At 61.5% G+C, this 19303-nt stretch overlaps 1 protein-coding gene across 3 annotated transcripts; it reads left to right on the top strand.

The window, feature by feature from the left end:
- The first annotated feature begins 2525 nt into the window (after positions 1–2525).
- Positions 2526–18236, top strand: SLC29A4 (solute carrier family 29 member 4). Of its 3 annotated transcripts, none has more exons than XM_069571355.1 (11): positions 2526–2736; positions 6191–6372; positions 9086–9211; positions 9494–9607; positions 10064–10192; positions 12648–12722; positions 14023–14270; positions 14940–15075; positions 15180–15367; positions 16012–16252; positions 17236–18236. In XM_069571355.1, the coding sequence occupies exons 2-11, from the start codon at positions 6201–6203 to the stop codon at positions 17376–17378; spliced, it is 1572 nt and encodes a 523-aa protein (XP_069427456.1). In that variant the 5' UTR covers positions 2526–2736; positions 6191–6200; the 3' UTR covers positions 17379–18236. The 3 variants fall into 3 exon arrangements, with proteins under 3 accessions (XP_069427456.1, XP_069427457.1, XP_069427455.1); XM_069571356.1 differs by lacking the exon at positions 2526–2736 and adding an exon at positions 4614–4815; XM_069571354.1 differs by lacking the exon at positions 2526–2736 and having other exon boundaries at positions 6005–6372.
- The last annotated feature ends 1067 nt before the right edge of the window (positions 18237–19303 follow it).

Here is a 19303-nt window from a genome sequence, read left to right as displayed (position 1 = left end):
ATTTTGCTGTGTCTCCTTCTAGTCTTTCCTCTACGCAGAATACATATACTACTGTGTGCTAACTGTGTATCGGGCTTGTCCAAATAATGTGAAAAATTCAGTGTACAAGAGGGGACAGTAAAAAAAATCAGTGTCCTTTCTCTGATCCCGCCCCCACCATCTCCTTTCTCAGAAGCAATCGCTATTTGGTAATATTTTATTACGGTGTTATGCTGATATTCACAGGTGAGGCTCGCCTATTATTTTCTTAGAGAACCGTGTTCTTCAGATTTACCAGGCTCTTTCTTTTCTCCTGCGCTCTGAAAGGATGACGTCGCACTGTGGCTCTCCTTTCTTTAAAAGTTGGGTAGAATTCCGTAATTTTGTGAAGCTGCCCACACCTGGGGTTTGGGAGCAGAGAAGACATAGTTCTTCAACAAAATTCTCTATTTCTTCTCCAGTAAATGTTCTATTTAGATCTGATTTCTCATTTGATGGCAGCTTGTCTGCTCATTTTTATTTTCCCAGAAAATCATTTTATCCAGTTTTTCTAATTTGGGCCACAAAGTGCCAAGTATCTTTTGTATTTCTTCCCACTTCCTGTTTATATGTCATTTGCTTTCACATGGCCAGTTTCCACACTAAACGGTACATCCTAGTGGTGACAAATTATTCCACTAGTTTTCTTGTCTTTTTTTCAAATGTAACAATCATGTCATCTGTCTCCCACCATGATGAATAGTCCTTATCTTCTCTTCTTGGATAACGAGACTATTTGCAATGTCTGGCTATTATGGCGAATGTTTTTGTTTAGAAAGCCTTTTCTGTATTTTTAGAATTATTTCCTTAGGCTGGATTTTCCAAATCAAAGGCATCTTTTCTAAGCCAATTTACTTTCTGGGAGGATTGTTCCAATTCACACACCCCTACCCCAGGAATCTAGGCTTAAAAACCTCCTCCGACTAAAACACTCCAGGGATTTCCTGGCAGTCCGGCTGTTAGGACTCCTTGCTTCCACTGCAGGGGATATGGGTTTGATACCTGATCAGGAACTAAGATCCCACATGCTGCTCAGTGTGGCCAAAATAAAGAAATAAGACACGCCAGGGGCTCCAACAGAACCCCCGCTCAGGCTGGTTTCTGCCCTCTGCCCCTGTTCTCCCCCCGCTCCTCCCAAGTGGCTTCTCACTTTCTGTTCCAGGTACACTGACCTTTCTGTTCTTGAATAGAATGAGGTTTTCTGGCCCCGGGGCTGTGCACTGGCTGTTCCCTCTGCCCAGAGCACCCTTCCCGCAAACCTCCCCCCCAGAGGCAAATCTCTCCCACCCAGTGTCACCTCAGAGCGGCCTTCACTGACCTCTAGACAATGGCGCCCACCCACCCACCCCCCGTAGGCACATGCCGCTGTCTTCCCCACCACTGTCTGTCTTCCAGGCATTTGGAGCTTCCAGAAATGATTGCACTTGCTTATTGCCTGTGAAACCCCATGGAGGCAGGGACCCTGATGGGTTCCCTGCACCTGGAACAATGTCTCACAGGCACCAAATAATTTTTCCTTGCACCAGGGCAGCTCCACCAGGGCCTCCTGCATTGGCCCTTTCAAAGCTCGAGAGCCCTGGAAGACACCAGGCTCATTAACTCTGAGATTAATGACTTTGAACAACTGGCCCTGTCTCCCAGCCCACCCTCTGCTCACCAGAGGTGGGTCACCGGACAGGAGGAGAGGCTAGTCTGGTGGGGAGTGAGGGAATGGCATCCAGGTAGGAACTTGGCATGGTCTCTGCCAGGCACCTGTGTGGATCCCTCCTGGGGGGCTCAGCCCTGAGTGGAGGGCTTCCCACGGGCAGGTTCATCCACCTCCCACCTCTCCTCCCCTTGAGGTTGGACGCCTCTCCTGACAAGGAATCTTCCCTCCCTTCTCCCGGCATGGTGGGCTCCTCCCAGGTCACAAATGAGCAAACTGAGGCTCCCAGAGAGGTGCGCACAGGGACCAACAGCCCTGGGGGGGCGTTGTAAATCCATCCACCTGGGAGGAAACAGGCTCCGAGATGGGAAGCCGCCTCCGCAGCGACTGATCCCAAGCAAGCGAGCAGGAGGACCCCAGGGCAGGAATGGGGACGGAGGCTGCAGAAGCCCCTAGACCTGCTTGGAATGCACAGGGCCTCCTGCTCGCGGACTCCTGCTCATCCTTCAAAACTTGAATCTGGTCACCGGGTGACCTGTCCCACCCACTCTTCAAGCACCACAGGCCTCCCACGTGAGGGGACCCAAGTTGGGGTGGTGAAGGGGGAAGAGGGGATGGGGAGCGGAGTGGGCCTCGGCACCCAGGCAGGGAGGTGGGCATGGGCAGTGGTAGCTAGATCAGCCACAGGTCACCCCGAGGTCGCCGGGGCGGGGGTGCCCCCAGACCTCAGCCTCCGCCCCTCCCCCTCCCCGCGGGCTCGGAGGGCGTGGGGGGAGGGAGGAGGGGAAGGGGCGGGGCTCCGTGCGGGGGGCGGGCCGGGGCGGAGCGCGGGGTCCCCCGCTGTGCTCGCCGCGGCCGCTGCGCCCCCCGGACGCCGCGCTCGCCGACCCGGGGGCCGGCGGACCGGGACCCGCGGAGGACGCCGGCCGCGCCGGGCCCGAGGCGGGGTGCGGGGAGCGGGACGCAGCGGGCTGGGGCGCGGGCGCCCAGGGGTCCCGGCGCGGGGGCGTCGGGCGCGGGCGGGGCCGGGCGCCCCGAGGACCCCCCCCACCCCCAGACCGGACCGGACCGAGGTAAGCGGCCATCGCGGGGGCGGCGGGCTGGGCGCGGGCCGGCCGGGACGCAGGGACCTGTCGGAGCCTTTGTCTGAGGCGCGCGCGGCCCGGCTCCGTGCTTCCCCCCCACTCCGCGCCGGCTCCGGCCGCCGAGTCCAGGGGCGCGGACCCCGGGCACTCCGGGACCCTCATCCTCCCACCTCATCCCGGGATGAGCGGGCTCCCACGAGCACCCTGTCCAGCTTCCGGACCGGGCCAACCCGCCACCAGCCCCTCTACGAGCGCAGGACCCAGACCCAGGAAGCGGAAAGTGGCCGGCGGCTCCAGGCCCTGCCCGGCGGGCGCCACCTCCTCCCCGGGCACATCCCAGCATCCTTCCAGCTGAAGTTCCTCCCTGGAAGTTCCTCCGCCCTACCGCGCCCCTACCCCTGCCCGCCCCCTCCCAGCTCTTAGGAGAGCGGCTGAAAGAGGTGGGGCCTGCGCCAGAGGTCACCTCCCAGGGGTCCTACCGTCTGTCCTTCGCCCAGGAGCGCCGGCCTGCGAAGCGACTGCGTTGCTGTGGGGCTGGTCTCGCCGAGGGAGCCGGGGCTGGGGGCACTGCAGCACCAAGGCCAGGGGCCAGGGGCGGGGCCAGGCACCCCGGACCGGCTGGCGCCTGTGGCCGGTTGGCCAATGCATTTCCGCCAGCCTCCTACCCTGCTCCAGGTAGGGGGTGGCCCGAGGGCCTGGAAACCCACTTTCCTGTGGGCAGAACCACCAGGGAGGACTTTGGGCCAGTCTGGAAGGCTTGGCTGCGGAAAGAGCAGTAGAGAACTCACAGGCTGGCTCAGATAGGGGGTCCGGGTCCAGGGCCATGCAAGGGCGTCCAGCTAGCCAGGGCCAGGGGCTCACAGGAGCCTGAGGCCCCAGGGAGACTAGCCGGCTGGCCTTCCAAGCAGATCCCAGGCTCCCTGTGCCCTCTGGCTGGAGCGCAGCCCCTGAGGGGGGTCGGCCTGGCCTTGGGGTTCACACACCCAGAGCCTTCACAGTGCCCTGGGGGCACAGTTAGAACTCAGTTGCTCTGAAATGGGGGGAGCCAAAGGCTGTCGGCCTGGCAGGGCTCCAGAACACGCTGTGTGGCCCCTGGACCTGGCTCTCTGTGCCTCAGCCTCACTTTCTGCGAAGCGGGGGCCTTCAGGTCTGCTGGGGTGTGGAGAAGACCCCTGTGCCCTTGTGCCTGTCCATAAAGTTTAATTAAAGCGGGACCCAAGGAGGAGGGGCCGGGGGAAGAGCTAGGCTCAGGCCTGCCTGTGTGGGGTGGAGCTGGGCGTGGGGGGGTCTGGGAAGATGGCTTGGAGACTTGCAGCCCAGGAGAGGGAGGGGCAGCCCCTTCCAGCCAACCCCCCTTGCCCTGCCAACATGAGACGTCGTATCGTGGGTCCTGGAGCCACTGAGCACCTCCCAGGAGGGGGCCTGGAGGAGCACAAGGGCACAGTGGCCCAGGCAATGTGAGTGGCGGCTGCCCGTCTCGCCTGCAGAGCGTCTGGGAGCAGCGGGGTGGCCTCCTGGCTCCATGCGGAGCACGTCCGCCTCCCGGGTGGTGTGGCTTCTCGGCCAGGCTGAAACCTCAGCACAGAGGCCGGGCGTGTCCCGAGTGCCACGTCTGTCTCAGGAACACAGGCCAGGGGGTCGGAAGCGGACATCCTCCAAGGCTGGAGGGAGAGGTGCTCGTCGTTGCAGACCCTGTCCTGGGCCCACCTGGGAGGCTGGGTGGCTGGGGGACCCAGGGTGTCCAAGCCTCCAGGGCAAGACCCTGCCCAGGGCCACAGCCTTTCACTCCCAGACTGAGCTCCATCCTGAGTCCTGTTCGGCTCCCCAGCTCCAGATGTGGCAGGAGGTCCAGGGCTGAGCCTGGAGGGGGGTCACGCCTGGCTTCCCGGGTCCCCCAACACACATTGCTCCTGGGTGCCCATCTGCTGGTCAGCCTCCAGCCGGCAGGGACAGAATTTCCCCAAGACCCACCTGGAAGCAAAGAAGGCTCCAGACTCTGAGACCCCAACTGAAACTCTCTATGGGGAGCAAAGAAGCGGGGGTAGCCCACCAGAGGCTGGGGAGCAGGTAGGCAGGCGGGGCTGCTGGAGGAAAGGAGATGAACCAGGCAGAGGCGGGGATGGGCGTGGCTATGGGCCAAGCTCAGAGAGAGTCAAAGCAGCTGTGGGCACATGGGGTCCCTTGGGGAGCGGTCCCTCTCCCCGCTGCTTCTGTGGGTGCCCTGACCCATGCTCCGGGGGGGGAATCAGGAAGTAGGGGCGCCACACTCAGTGCCCGATGCTGCCACGTCCCATCTCTGTCTCCGGTTCCCTACAATGAGTGTGTATCCTCTTCACAATCAGATAAATGATTAAAGGTTGTTACAAAAACAAACTGGTCAGTATTTTAGGGAAAAAAGCTAGACACCGAACTTCTCCAATGGTGCTGGAGAAGACTCTTTAGAGTCCCTTGGACAGCAAGGAGTTCAAACCAGTCCATCCTAAAGGAAATCAGTCTTGAATATTCTTTGGAAGGACTGATGCTGAAGCTGAAACTCCAATCCTTTGGCCACCTGATGGGAAGAACCGACTGATTGGAAAAGACCCTGATGCTGGGAAAGATTGAAGGCGGGAGGAAAAGGGGGCGACAGAAGATGAGATGGTTGGCTGGCATCACCAATGCGATGGACATGAGTTTGAACAAACTCTGGGAGATAGTGAAGGACAGGGGAGCCTGGCATGCTGCAGTCCATGGGGTCACAAAGAGTCGCACTCGACTAAGCGGCTGAACAACAACGTCCATTGAGGATCAGTTAGCTCCTTTCCTCCAAAGATACAGATTTGAATTGAGGCAAGAGCCAGAGAGGAAGGACTTCCTGCCACCCCACGGGGCTGGCCCCACAGCTGCCTGTGAGACTGGGGTGGCGGGACAGAGGAGCTGTTCACCCAGGAACGTTCATTTTCATCGGCCATCAAATGAGAGGATGTTGGAACCACCACAGAAGGCAGTGGTTCATGGGACACTCGAGTGCAGCACTGGTACACAGAGTGCTCAAACCACCCCTCCCCCCACCGCATCTGTTTCCCTCTCAACCGTACCCGCCGCCGCCGCCCTCATGCAGTCCTCCAGTCTTGTTCCCTGCTGCAGCCGGGGAGCATCTTAAGACACAAGTTACGTGACATCACGTGTCCGCTTAGGTTTGCGTCCAGCGCACTTTTTCAAGATGGGCGGGATAAGGACTCTGCAGTTTCAGTACTGAGGGCCCAGGTTCAGTCCCTGGGCAGGGAGCTAAGATCACATAAGCCATGTGGCATGGCAAAAAAAGGAAAGAGAGAGAGAGAAAAAAAGAGAGAGATGAATAGAGAGGACAGATGGCCCTGGGGGGCGCGGGCCTGGCAGCAGGGCAGTGGGGCAGTGGTCCTCTCCTGGGCTCCCCATCCGGCCTCCTTTGCTTTCTCTGCAGAGCGGCCACCATGGGCTCGGTGGGTAGCCAGCGCCCCCGGGAGGCCAGCATGGCGAGCACGCCGCACGGGAGCGTGGTGATGAGCTTCAGCTTCGACAGCGGCCACCTGGAGGAGGCGGCGGCCGGGGCCACCCAGGCCCAGGGCAGTAGGACCAGGAGCATCCCGATTTTCACGGACTCTGGTGAGTGAGGGGCAGCGGAGGCTCGGCCTTGGGAGTCCTCCCGAGCCTTCCTGGGATGGGGAGCCTCGGTGAGGGGATCACTGAGCCCGGGGAGCGCACTGGTCAGGATGGATTAGACCTGCTGCAGTGACAAAGGAGCCCACGGTCCCGGTGCCTTCACCAGCGCCGTGTGTCCAGGCGTGTTCAGGGAAGCCTCCGTCTTAATGTGGGCTTCCACGGGGGCAGGTGCACTGACCCGTGTGCAGACTTCTGTCTGCAGGCGACGTATGTTGTGTTGGCCACGTTCATTAGCCAGAGCCAGCCTTGCTTCACTTCAGCGCAGTACCCAAAAAGACTGATGTGAGATGCCAGGAGCCTGTTTACTCCCTGAATGTGTGTCCTAGGGCAAAGACCTCAAGCTCTCTGAGCCTCGGGTTCCCTCGGTGGAGGAAATAGGCAGACTTGCAGAGTGGGCAGCATGCGGGTCTGGAGGCAGGCAGATTTGGGTTCCAAAGAGCTCCCATCTCTTTGTCTGCTCAGGGACCTTAGGCAAGTCATGAAAACACACTAACCCTTTCCCCAGAGGCTGCAAAGTCCTGGTGCGTTGATGTTCACACCTCTTCTTTGCTCCCCAAAACTTAAATACTGAGATGCAGAGTTAACTGTTACGAGCACACCTTATGTTGGATGATACAGGGGTGAGAAAGTGAATAAAATAAGAGCATTTGACTACTGTAGCCCGCCAGGCTCCTCTGTCCACGGAATTCTCCAGGCACGAACGCTGGAGTGGGCAGCCATTCTCTTCTCCAGGGGATCTTCCGGACCCAGGAATCGAACCCAGGTCTCCCACGTTGCAGGCGGGTGCTTTACCGTCTGCGCCACCAGGGAAGCCCTGACACGCATACACACACGTGCTCAGATCAGAATGAGGAAGAAACGCCTGAGCAGCCAGTCTTCCTGTCTGCCTAGTCACACGACGGTAGCCGGTGTTTATAACTCCTTTCTCCCACCCCCCGCCCCATATTCCCTGTGCCCTCCAGCAGCACCTTAGCCGGTCAGGGCTCTTTTCCTGAAGGCTCTGGAGCGCTAGCAGTCCTGCTAGATGTGGGTTGGTGTCGTTTTCCATGGACTGTATCACGTAGAGCGGACATCCTGAGAGAGGCCGTGAAGAATCTCCCATCTTCCAGACCCACACATCTGGGAGCACCCGGATGTCCCGGACGGTCAGGATCAGCCCCCCTGCCCCCAGTGGGCACAGCAGTTCTGTCCTCTGCAGGATCACTGTGTCTTGGGGTGGAGCCATCCCGCCCTTTAGAAGGAAGCCCCCTGCGCCAGTGGAGCCTGGAGACATGGGGTGGGGAGCGAGCGTTCTGCTGTTGTTCAGTCCCCCAGTCGTGTCCGGCTCTTTGCGACCCCATGGACTTCAGCACGCCAGGTTTCCCTGTCTTTCATCATCTCTCAGAGTCTGCTCAAACTCATGTCCATCAAGTCAGTGATACCATCCAACCATCTCATCCTCTGTCGCCGCCTTCTCTTCCTTCCCTCAATCTTTCCCAACATCAGGGTCTTTTCCAGTGAGTCAGCTCTTTGCATCAGATGGTCAAAGGATTGGAGCTTCAGCTTCCGCATCAGTCCGTCCAATGAATATTCAGGACTGATTTCCTTTAAGATTGGCTGGTTTGATCTCCTTGCAGTCCCAGGGGCTCTCAAAACTCTTTCCAGCACTGCAGTTTGACAGCATCAATATCACTAGTTAGGGGACCTCTGCAGGTTGTAGTGATTCCGCCTGCTCTAACTTCCACCGTGGTTCGTGGGTATGAGAACACTAACTCTAGGAGAACCAGCCCCATATATTGGACACGGACTTAAGAGTGTAGACAGCCTTCCAGAGAACACTGTCTCAGCCCCACTGGTTCTTGACACCCAGCTGGCCCTGTACTGAGTCCGCAAAAAGCCATTTCAGCGTTCTGTCCAGCTAGGCGCTTCGGTGGCCATGATGATGAGGGTTACGGAGGCGGAGAGGGTCGCGGAGGCGGTGGTGAGGGTCAGGGAGGTCGTGAGGGTCGCGGAGGCGGCGGGGGCCGGGAGGCGGTGGCCTCTTGGTGCTGGGCGGCGGCGTGGTGAGGGCTGCTCTGGCCTGGCGTGGGTGGTTGTGGATCTGGTGGCTGCGATGGTGATGACTCGGGCGGCAGCGGCCGTGAGGGTGGACAGTGGCCCAGTGACCGTGGCCCTGGCTCTAGTGGCTGTGAGGTGATGCCAGCAGCCGTGATACACAGCTGGCTCTGCCAGCCTTGGCCCTGGGATGGACGGCAGCCATGGCGACTGCCGCCCGGGTGAGGAGGGACCACGGTACGGTGATGGTGGTGGTGGTGGTCCGATGGTGGCAGCAGCCACAGTGTTTTGTGACTTTCGATCCTGGCCGTGCTGGCAGGGGTGTGGGCAGCTGCGGCCACAGGGATGGAGAGTGCCCACCGTCGGCGTGGCTTCAGGGGCTGAACGTGGCAGGCGTGGCCATGCCGATGGCGGTCACGGTGGCGGCTTCGGTGGCAGGGACACCGGATGGTGGGATGCCGCGTCTGTGGTTCGGTGACACTGAGTGGCTACGGCTGTGCTGGTCACGGAGGGGGGTGGCGTGGTTCACCGTGCCTGTGGCGGCGGCCTGCAGCCCAGCCTGGTGGCCACTGCCACGCACGGGCCTGTCCGCCTCTCGCCCGACGTCTGGGTTTGTCGGCAGAGGAGCCGGTGCCTGACGACCGCTACCACGCCATCTACTTCGCGATGCTGCTGGCTGGCGTGGGCTTCCTGCTGCCCTACAACAGCTTCATCACCGACGTGGACTACCTGCATCACAAGTACCCAGGTGGGCCCCAGCTGCGCCCTGCCGTCCACACTGCCCTGCTCGCTCGGCTTGGGCCTGCTGCCTCCAGAAACCCTCGGGCAGCACCCTGCTCCGGGGGCCCATTGTCTTCAAACTCTAGCTCAGCTGTGAATTGCTGTGTGACCCCAGGGCAGCCCCTCGCCCTCTCTGGGTCGTTAGCCCCTTTGGGGCAGAGGGAGGAAGCAGTGCTCTGTGGGGGCAGGTGCAGTGGGCGGGGCTCCTTTGAGCCCCGGCTGCCCCCCCAGCGTCCCCCACCGCCCGCAGGAACCTCGATTGTGTTTGACATGAGCCTCACCTACATCCTGGTGGCACTGGTGGCCGTGCTCCTGAACAACGCGCTGGTGGAGAGACTGAGCTTGCACACGAGGATCACCGCGGGTACGCTGCCTGCTGCCCACCGGCTCCCAGCCTCCCCTCTGGCCACCACGCACCCCTCCATTCCCTGCACCTCACTCTCCTTGTCAGTCAGATGGGTGCGCCTCCTCCTAGGAAAGGAAAACCAGGTTGGGCTCGTGGGGTGCAGCGCATGCCGGCATGATGCCCGTTCCTGGGGAGGCTGCTGTGTGCCCCACATGTGTCCCGGGGCCCTTGCTCTCCCCTGCTTTTTCTCTACCATTTGTCTCCATGGTAACATTCAGCTTCAAAGTCCAGCTCAAAAGGCACCTCCTCCAGGAAGTCTTCCAGGTGCTCCTCTGAGACCTCTAAGATGTCCTGCCCTTCCAGTCCTAAGGGGAACAGCAGAGAGAGAGCACTCAGACCTGGCCCTGTGTGGGGGTGAGGGGGCTCCCCCAGCCCACTGCTCACTGCTCTCCGCTCTGGCCTCTCCCCACCCAGGTTACCTCTTAGCCCTGGGCCCCCTCCTCTTTATCAGCATCTGCGACGTTTGGCTGCAGCTCTTCTCTAGGGACCAGGCTTACGCCATCAACCTGGCCGCTGTGGGCACCGTGGCCTTCGGCTGCACAGGTAGGGCCAGGGGGCTGAGGTGGGTTGAGTTGTGTGCTGGGGGAGTGTTATACAGGGTGAGCCAGGCTCAGAGCTGGTGTGTGTTCACATGCACACGGGTGTGTCCACTTTCACACATCACACACTGCACACCCACAGGGCTGTGTGCGCTGGGCACGCAGTGTCGGAGCACCCGTGCCGCGCACATGTCCACACGCCCAAGTCTTATGTGGGCATTAAGGCACCTCCCTGGTTTGCTCAGGCATCAGCTGTGCTTCACAAACTCTCAGGCATATATTTCCGTGTCAGTGTTTCTCTTGGGCAGTAGCTTTCCAATGTTTTAAAAAAAAAGCTTTTTATTTTGAAACTATTTCACACTTGTGAAAAGTTGCAAGAATAATATAATGAGTTCACATATACCTTTCACCTTATTGTTGTTCAGTCGCTAAGTCACGTCCAACCCTTTGCGATGCCGTTGAGGGCAGCAGGCCAGGCTTCCCTGCCCTTCACTGTCGCCTCGATTCACCAGTCATTAATATTTTGCCACAAATGCTTTCTTTCCTTCTCTGGCTTTCTCTGTCTCTCCCCACTTCTAAAGTAGCTGTATGTATAAGTTTCCCCGTTCAGTTCAGTTCAGTCGCTGAGTCGTGTCCAACTCTTTGCAACCCCATGAATTGCAGCACGCTAGGTCTCCCTGTCCATCACCAACTCCCAGAGTTTACCCAAACTCACGTCCATCGAGTCGGTGATGCCATCCAGCCACCTCATCCTCTGTCGTCCCCTTCTCCTCCTGCCCCAAATCTCTCCAAGCATCAGGGTCTTTTCCAATGAGTCAACTCTTCGCGTGAGGTGGCCAAAGTATTGGAGTTTCAGCTTTAGCATCAGTCCTTCCAAAGAACACCCAGGAGTGATCTTTAGCATGGACTGGTTGGATCTCCTTGCAGTCCAAGGGACTCTTAAGAGTCTTCTCCAACACCACAGTTCCAAAGCATCAATTCTTCAGCACTCAGCTTTCTTCACAGTCCAACTCTCACATCCATACATGACCACTGGAAAAACCATAGCCTTGACTAGACAGACCTTTGTTGGCAAAGTAGTGTCGCTGCTTTTGAATATGCTATCTAGGTTGGTCATAACTTTCCTTCCAAGGAGTAAGCGTCTTTAAATTTCATGGCTGCAATCACCGTACATATATATAAATGTAAAATAATGAACATTTTCTCTTTAAACCATTCAGGAGTTACTCCAGACATCGTCACACTTTTTGCCATAATACTAACAGTTCAGGGTGTTTCACTATAGTAACAGTTAAACCTAAGACGTTTCCTCTAGAACCGTGTCTACAATTGCCCAAATCAGGACACTGCACACTGACACCACACTGTCATCGAATCTGTAACCCATGTTCAGATTTTACAGGCCGTCCCTATAATGTTCTCTATAAGTTTTGTCTTTCTGGCCCAGGACCACGTGCTGCATTACTGGTCTTTAATCCAAGTGGCCCTCAGTCTTCCTCTTTTACGGCAGCAAAGGTCTAGGCCAGTAGTTTTGTTGATCACGACTTCCATGAAGAAATGCATTTCACATTATGACTCAGCAAACGTGTGTGTGTGTGTTTATAAATGGAATCAAGGCTTTGTGAAATCATATTCTCAATCCAGGCTTTGTACACAGGTCTGCTCTATTTTTTAAAAAATCCTGGTGACAACCACGAGATCCTAGGTTGCCAGTCCTGCTCCGGGGCTTCCTTCTAGACGTGGAGTCATTAGACTGTAGGGTGTGAGCCAGGGTGGCTTTATCATCCCCAGAGGCTGCTGCAGTTCTGTCTTCAAATATATATATAGTTGCTTGCACCGGGTCTTAGTTGTGGTGGGTGGGTTCTCTTAATAGTTCCCTGACCAGGAATTGAACCCAGGCCCCCTGGATTGGGAGCGTGGAGTCTTAGCCACTGGACCACCAGGGAAGTCCCTGTACTTGTGTCTTATTGGTCAGGATGAGAGAGGTTATGCTTGGTAACAAATGAGCCCAGAAATCTCAGTGGCTTTGCAGAGCCAGTCTTACTCCTGACTCTTGCTACACATCCAGCCTGTCCCTGGGGGACCTTCCACATTCACTGGTACTGACGGTGGCGCTCCATTTGTAACACGTGACCTTGTCTGTAGCTGCCCCTGAGGGGACAAAAAAAAAAAAGACTGGAAGGCCAGGTGGGCTTTTCCTGCCTGGTCCCGGAGTGATGTGTGTCATTTCTGCTTGGCTTTCAGTGATCAGAGGAGGTGGGGGAGCCTGGCTCGCCCAGGGTGGGGACACGGAAGGCAGGCAGTGCTGTTCCCGCCACCCTGCACAGTGGCTGCGCCACATCCCTCTGCCCCCAGCGGTGTTCATGTCCTTTCCCCACCCCTGCCAATACAAGTGTTCTTGAACTTCTGAACAGGGGATAAGTGGTGTCTCACGGTTACCGCTTTCTCTCTCTCTCAAGTGCAGCAATCCAGCTTCTACGGGTACACAGGGATGCTGCCCAAGAGGTACACGCAGGGGGTGATGACAGGGGAGAGTGAGTATCTGCAGACCCCAGGAGTGGGCGCTGGGCTTTCTGGGCTCTGAGACCCTCTCCCTGGGACTGAGGCGGGGCTCAGGAGCCCTGGGCACATGGGGCAGGGACGCCTGGCTGGAAGCAGGGGCGGGGCTCCCAGACGAGGAATGTGGCTGTGACGGGCATGGCCTCCTTGGTGTGCAGTCCTCCGGGATGTGAGGCACAGGTGGGTCTAGAGTGCCTCGGAGCGCCTGTGTGAGGCATGCGCTTTGTGTCTGTGTGTGCATGTGTGTGCGCGTGTGTGGGGTCAGCCCATCCACACACGTGATGTTGAGTGCCGTCCCTCAGCACCAGGCTCTCCTCACAGCCCCAGACCCGTGAGCCACCGCCGCTTGGCATCTCAGACTCGCTACCCCAAGCCCACCGTGTCATTTCCCAGGGCCTCAGTGAACTGCACCCCCACGCTCAAACCTGAAAGTTACTCAACACCCCATCTTTCTGCAAGTTGTGTGGGCCTGCCTGCCTGCCCTCCAGCTGAGCCCTTCTCTCCAGCCCTGGGTCCAGGCAGCTGACCCCCTCATGCGGTGCCCCTCTTCCGCACAGCTGCAGCTCCACCCTCCACCCAGCCCCAAGCAGCAGGGGCCCCCAGGAAGGTACCTGGCCTGCTGTGACTCCCCACCCACCTGGTTCCAAGCCCGCAACTTCCTTTCAGCTCCTCAAATAGAAACATGCAGAGCTCATGCCAGCCCCCTGCCAGGGATGCTCGCCCTGCCCTCTTCCCCCGCCTGTACCCCCAAATCCTGGTGTTCTTCTATGCGACCTTGGGGTCTCTCCCCTCCAGCCTCATAAGGAAAGGGCCTGTGTGCACCGTCCCTGTGTGTGTCCTCAGGGCGGGGCGGTACTAGGCACACAGCAGGCACTCCATCTATGCTTCCAGTGGGGCGGGAGGGGGTGTGAGCAGGCGGCGGCCTGGGGAGGGATGGTCTGCCTGGATGCATCCTGTGGGCAAGTCTTAGGGTTGCGGTTTAGCTTGTGGGGCGGGGCCGAGCGGGAGGGCGGGGCCGAGCGGGAGGGCGGGGCCGAGCGGGAGGGCGGGGCCGAGCGGGAGGGCGGGGCCGAGCGGGAGGGCGGGGCCGAGCGGGAGGGCGGGGCCGAGCGGGAGGGCGGGGCCGAGCGGGAGGGCGGGGCCGAGCGGGAGGGCGGGGCCGAGCGGGAGGGCGGGGCCGAGCGGGAGGGCGGGGCCGAGCGGGAGGGCGGGGCCGAGCGGGAGGGCGGGGCCGAGCGGGAAGGCGGGGCGGGTGTCACGGCCCCTCCTCCGCAGGCACGGCGGGAGTGATGGTCTCGCTGAGCCGCATCCTCACCAAGCTGCTGCTGCCGGACGAGCGGGCCGGCACGCTCATCTTCTTCCTGGTCTCCGCGGGCCTGGAGCTGCTCTGCTTCCTGCTGCACCTGCTGGTGCGGGGCAGCCGCTTCGTGCTCTACCACACGGCGCGGCCCCGCCACTGCCGCCCGAGCGGCAGGGCCGGCTACCGCGTGCACCACGACGTGGCCGCCGAGGACGTGCACTTTGTAAGTCGAGAGGTCGGGGTCTGGGGGCTCCGGGCACCGCCGCCACCCTGTCCCAGCCGCGGCTCCCCTCCCGCTCCAACTCCTTCTGTGGCCTGAGGCCCTTTCTCACGGGCCCTCCTTCCTCATGTGGACCACGGTTCCAGTCCCCGGCCGCACACATGTCTGGGTCCTGAGCCCCTTCTGGCTATGACAGCCCACCCCTGAGGCCTTAACACTCCCCCCCGCCCCCCCTCCCCGCCCACGCCGGCTGTGATGGACCACACCTGCGGCCTGAGGTCCGTGCAGAGCCGTCCTGGGGGCTGGGGCGCACTCTGGTGGCAGGGCCGCCTAGCCCGTAGAGGGCCCAGGGATGGCAGGTGTGGGGGCTAGGCACAGGGGAGCCCGGGAGCCGCCCAGGAGGAGGGCAGGGCAAGGGGAGCCAGAATGTTCTCGAAGGAGTTGTTCCCGCCAGTCGCCCTCACTGGGCCCTGGGCTGGGGACACAACAGTGAGCCAGAGGCCGGCCCACTGGGGGCCCCCCTGATGGTCAGGGAGGCTCCCCAGATGGCTCTGGGCTGAGACCTGACCCGTGCGGCCGGAAGGGCGTGGGGGGTGGAGGGGAGCACAGGCCCAGAGGCTCGGAGGCGGGGACCCGCACGCAAATCCCGTCCCCCTCCCGTCCTCCCTCCAGGAGCACCAGGGCCCAGCGCTGGCCAACGGCGGGTCCCCGAAGGACAGCCCGGCCCACGAGGTGACGGGCGGGTGCGCCTACACGCGCTTCGACGTGCCTCGGCCAAGGATCAGGCGCAGCTGGCCCTCCTTCCGAGGTGGGCGGGCCGGGCCCGGTGTCGGGTCTGAGCGCGGGGCGGGGCGGCTGCTCCGGTGGGTGCCCCTGGACTCGCCGCCCTCTGACCCCGCCGGCCGCCCACAGCCCTGCTCCTGCACCGCTACGTGGTGGCCCGCATCATCTGGGCAGACATGCTCTCCATCGCCGTGACCTATTTCATCACGCTGTGCCTGTTCCCGGGTCTCGAGTCCGAGATCCGCCACTGCATCCTGGGCGAGTGGCTGCCCATCCTCCTGATGGCAGTGTTCAACCTCTCTGACTTCGTGGGCAAGGTGGGCGCCGCCCCGGGGGAGGGGAGGGCGCCCCCAGTTGAAGATGCACGTGGCTCCGGGTGGGGAGGGTGGGAAAGAGCCATGGACCAGACCAGGGGCAAGAAGAGGGGCAGGTGGCACTGGCCCCGGGCTCACTGGTGAGGGGTCTCTGGTAGCACAGGTGTGGACACACGCAAGGGGGCAGGAGCACCCAGAACTGGCTAGCCTATCATTGGGCTTTTCTAGAGGAACACAAGGCTCAGAGAGGGAGAGCCATCTGCCCACGGTCACACAGCGGGGAGGTCTGAGAAACTCCGAGCCAAGCTTAGGTAGCGGGTCCAGCTGCTGCTGTTTCCTGCAAAGTGATACAGTTGGGCCTGACTCCTTGGGCCGCTGTGTCCTTGTTTCTCAAATGGGGTCACGAGCTCACCTGGTGAGGGCGCTGTGAGAACTGACGCAGGACACGACTTGTGTTTAGCTGGGTGCGGAGCACACCGAGCACACCGCAAGGCCTGTGTGTCGCCATAGTGAGGGGTTTGGCTGGTTTCCGGAGGCAAAAACGGGAAAGGACAGGGACACGGCCTGAGCCGGGAGCGTCCAGGGACAGGAGTGGGTCTGGAGAGGCGAGGGCAGAGACTGGGGCCCACAGGTCCGTCTCCCTGCAGATCCTGGCGGCGCTGCCCATGGACTGGCGGGGCACCCACCTGCTGGCCTGCTCCTGCCTCCGTGTGGTCTTCATCCCCCTCTTCATCCTCTGCGTCTATCCCAGCGGCACACCCGCCCTCCGCCACCCGGCCTGGCCCTGCGTCCTCTCCCTCCTCATGGGCATCAGCAATGGCTACTTTGGCAGCGTGCCCATGATCCTGGCGGCGGGCAAAGTGGGCCCCAAGCAGCGGGAGCTGGCAGGTAAGGCGCCCCGCTCTGCCCGCTTGCCTGTGAGACTGTCTACCGCCAGGCAGGGAAACCCGGGCCCGTAGAAGTCAAGGCCACACCGCAAGCAGTTGTGTTTGGGTCCCAGCGACGAGTCAGCTCGCAGCTCGTAGGCTGGGACGTTTGTCACCCCCCTTCCTCATCTGTCCCATGACGGCTCCGTGAGCCCCTGCCTCGAGGCAGGCACTGTGCTAGGCTCCAGGGACACAGCGACGATAGGCGCAGTCCCTGTGCTGATGGGGTTGACCGTGAGAGCCGACAGAGCACACAGATGCGCTGTGCTGGAGGAACGCAAAGCAGCGATGGGACGGAGGAGTCGGGGTCGGGCCTCACGGTGGAAGCACGGCAGTCTGGCAAGGCATCACCGGGGAGGAGGCTGGAACAGAGCCCTGGAGGAAGGCGTGAGGGGCCAGCCACGTGATGGTGCAAAGGAAGTGGCGGGACTAGCATGTGCAAAGGCCCCCGGGGGCCAGGGAAGTGGCGGGAAGAGGTGGGGGGAGCCTGGAAGGAAGCGCTGGTTCTGGGATCTGTTTTGACTGTAGGGCCTGCAGGGCCAGCTGACTGACTGGGAGACGGAGCATGAGAAGGGGGCGGGGGTGTGGTCAAGAAGGACTCCCAAGTTTGGGCCTGTTTCCAAGGGCAGGAAGGCTGGACGGTTGTCAAGTGAGACGGGGGGCTGAGTGGGGAAGGGGCACTGGAGGTGGGTTCTGGTCAGGGTACCTGTGGGAAGCCCGGTGGACACTCCACGTCATCCTTGACAAGGTAGGAGGCTGGAGAGGAGGTGCAGGCCAGGCTGGGCCGCCCAGCACATGCCGTCAAGGTGGGGCAGCCCTTGGGCGGCAGGAACTGGCCGTGGTCACCAAATCACCCCCCGAGGAGCAGGGCTTTGGCTCCAGCTCGGGCTGTGGCCTGCAACCCCCCAGGGCCCCACACCCGCTGAGGCCCAGTCCTGCCCACAGGGAACACCATGACCGTGTCCTACATGACGGGGCTGACGCTGGGCTCGGCCGTGGCCTACTGCACCTACAGCCTCACGAGGGATGCCCACCGGAGCTGCCTGCGCCCCTCCGCCGCCAACGCCTCCTTCCCGGCTGGCCTCTGAGCCCCACCTGGGGAGGGCCGCCGGGACTCCCCCCATCCCTGCCTGTAGTGCCTGGGGGCGCCCAGCCGCCTCCCTGTGCCGAAGCCACCACTTTCTCCGGGCGCTCTGGCCCCAGGGCTCTGCCTGGCTCTCGGACATGCTTCCCCGGGTGCGGCTGTGCTCCGCGCTCCGTCTCACGCCTGCCCCCGCCCCCCACCCCTGTCTGGCGGGCCCTGCTCTGTGGGTGGTTACTCACAGCCGTCCCTGCCAGGGAGAGCAGACCGCCAGCCCATGTCCCCTCCTGGGTCCGCTCTGAGGGCCCCACAGCCCTGACCCCACTGTCCGTGGCACCTCCTCCTCCACTGGGGACCCCGCTCCCACAGGCCTCCCCCCACACCCCCGCTACAAGGGAGCTGCAGCCTGGGTGCACCCACCCCACGCCAGCACCACCCAGGCACCCTGGTACCCCCCTGACGCCACAGGCCTAGGGGTCTGTCTGCCCAGGGAGCCCGGTCGATCTCCCCGTTTCCTCCAGCCACCTATGGTACAGGAGGGGACAGTTTGAGAGCCACAAGCAGGGCCCACAGCCTGGCTGGAGTCACACCCCTGACCTAGGCCTTGAGCCCTGTCCAGCTAGGGACAGATGTGCCCAGGGGTCCCTGGCAAATAGAAGGGGGGCTGTCCCTCCAGAGCTCCAGGCTGGCTCAGCACCCCGAGCTGGGGGGATTCCCCGGGCATCCTGCCAGCGGCGGGCTTCTCCAGGGGCAGAACAGGCGCCCTCCCACCCTCTGCGGGTCCCGTCCACCTGTCAGTCCACTGACTGTACCGCACTGGCCATTAAAGACGAAGGCAGAGCCTCTGCCCCACCACCGCCTCCGAGTCACGCCTGTGCTGCTGCCGTCTCTGCCCGCCGGGGTGGGAGGAGGGGTCCTGGTGAGGCAAGGCCGGCAGCGACTGGGACCAGTCTTCCCCGCACGCACGTGGCGGGCCCAGGGCAGATCTGTGAGGAGGGGCGCAGACAGGATGCGCCCTGCGCTTTCAAGGGCGCTTGGTGCCCTTTAGCCCCAGGGCGGTCAGAGGGGGCGGCTGGCCCCCACTGGAAACGGGGGCGGAGAAGGCCCGGCAGCTCGGCCGTCGTCTGGGGTCAGAGCGAGGAAGCGGGCGGGGGGGGGGGGGGGGGGGGGGCGTTCTGGGGTCAGGCCTCGGCTCTGTCGCTGACAGACTGTGCCTGGAGCAGATTCCTCCGCTGTTCTGTGTCTCAGTCTCCCCAGAGCCGGGTCGGTCTACTCTCTGACCGTGGGCGCATGGGAGGAGGGTTGGGGAGGCGGAGACCCGGCCGAGCCCACGCGGGGCGATGCCACAGGGTCCGCTCCTCGGGGCTCCAGGGAGGGGAGGAGGAGGGATGGGGGAAGGGGGAGCGCGCACCAGCCCATGACTCAGTTTCTCTAAAGCGCGAGGACCATCCTGGATGGAGGAGCCCATCCCCAGCTCTGCAGACGCTGAGCTCGCCGCCTTCGCCATCGGCGCACCATACTCTCCACGCATTGCCCTCAAACAGCAAAGCCATCCGTGTCCCATGCACGCCCGGTGCGCTGGGGCGCTGGGCGGGGGCCCGTGGGGTCCAGCCTGAGCTGCCTAGGGCCGGGGCGGGGGGGCGCCGGGGTCAGCGGCAAGACCCTGGCCCAGCCTCCCCTGAACCCGGCAAGAACGCGGCTTCTCCATCTCGCGCCGGTGCAGGGCCCCGCAGAGCGTCAGCACCCTCGTTATCTCTTCCAGAGTGGATGCAGCTGGGAGCACTCAGCTCCATAGGTTTTTGGTTTTTTTGGCTGCGCGGGTCGTCGTTGCAGTTCAGGGTCTCCGTTGCTGCGCGTGAACCTTCTACAGTTGCAGGGCCTACTCTCTAGGTGCAGTGCGCAGGTTGCTTGGTGCAGAGCACGGGCTCATTA

Source organism: Ovis canadensis, chromosome 24, assembly GCF_042477335.2.
Source record: "Ovis canadensis isolate MfBH-ARS-UI-01 breed Bighorn chromosome 24, ARS-UI_OviCan_v2, whole genome shotgun sequence".
NCBI lineage: Eukaryota > Metazoa > Chordata > Mammalia > Artiodactyla > Bovidae > Ovis > Ovis canadensis.
The sequence above is the reverse complement of the archived record's forward strand: the minus strand, read 5'-3'. Positions and strand labels throughout refer to the sequence as shown.

Bases quoted from the DNA above. Each gene is read 5' to 3' on its own strand.
- SLC29A4 (XM_069571354.1), top strand. From the start codon at position 6,099: ATGGCCCTGGGGGGCGCGGGCCTGGCAGCAGGGCAGTGGGGCAGTGGT. The intron at 9,212-9,493 runs GTGGGCCCCAGC...CACCGCCCGCAG, and splicing joins CCTGCATCACAAGTACCCAG to GAACCTCGATTGTGTTTGAC. The intron at 9,608-10,063 runs GTACGCTGCCTG...CTCCCCACCCAG, and splicing joins GCACACGAGGATCACCGCGG to GTTACCTCTTAGCCCTGGGC.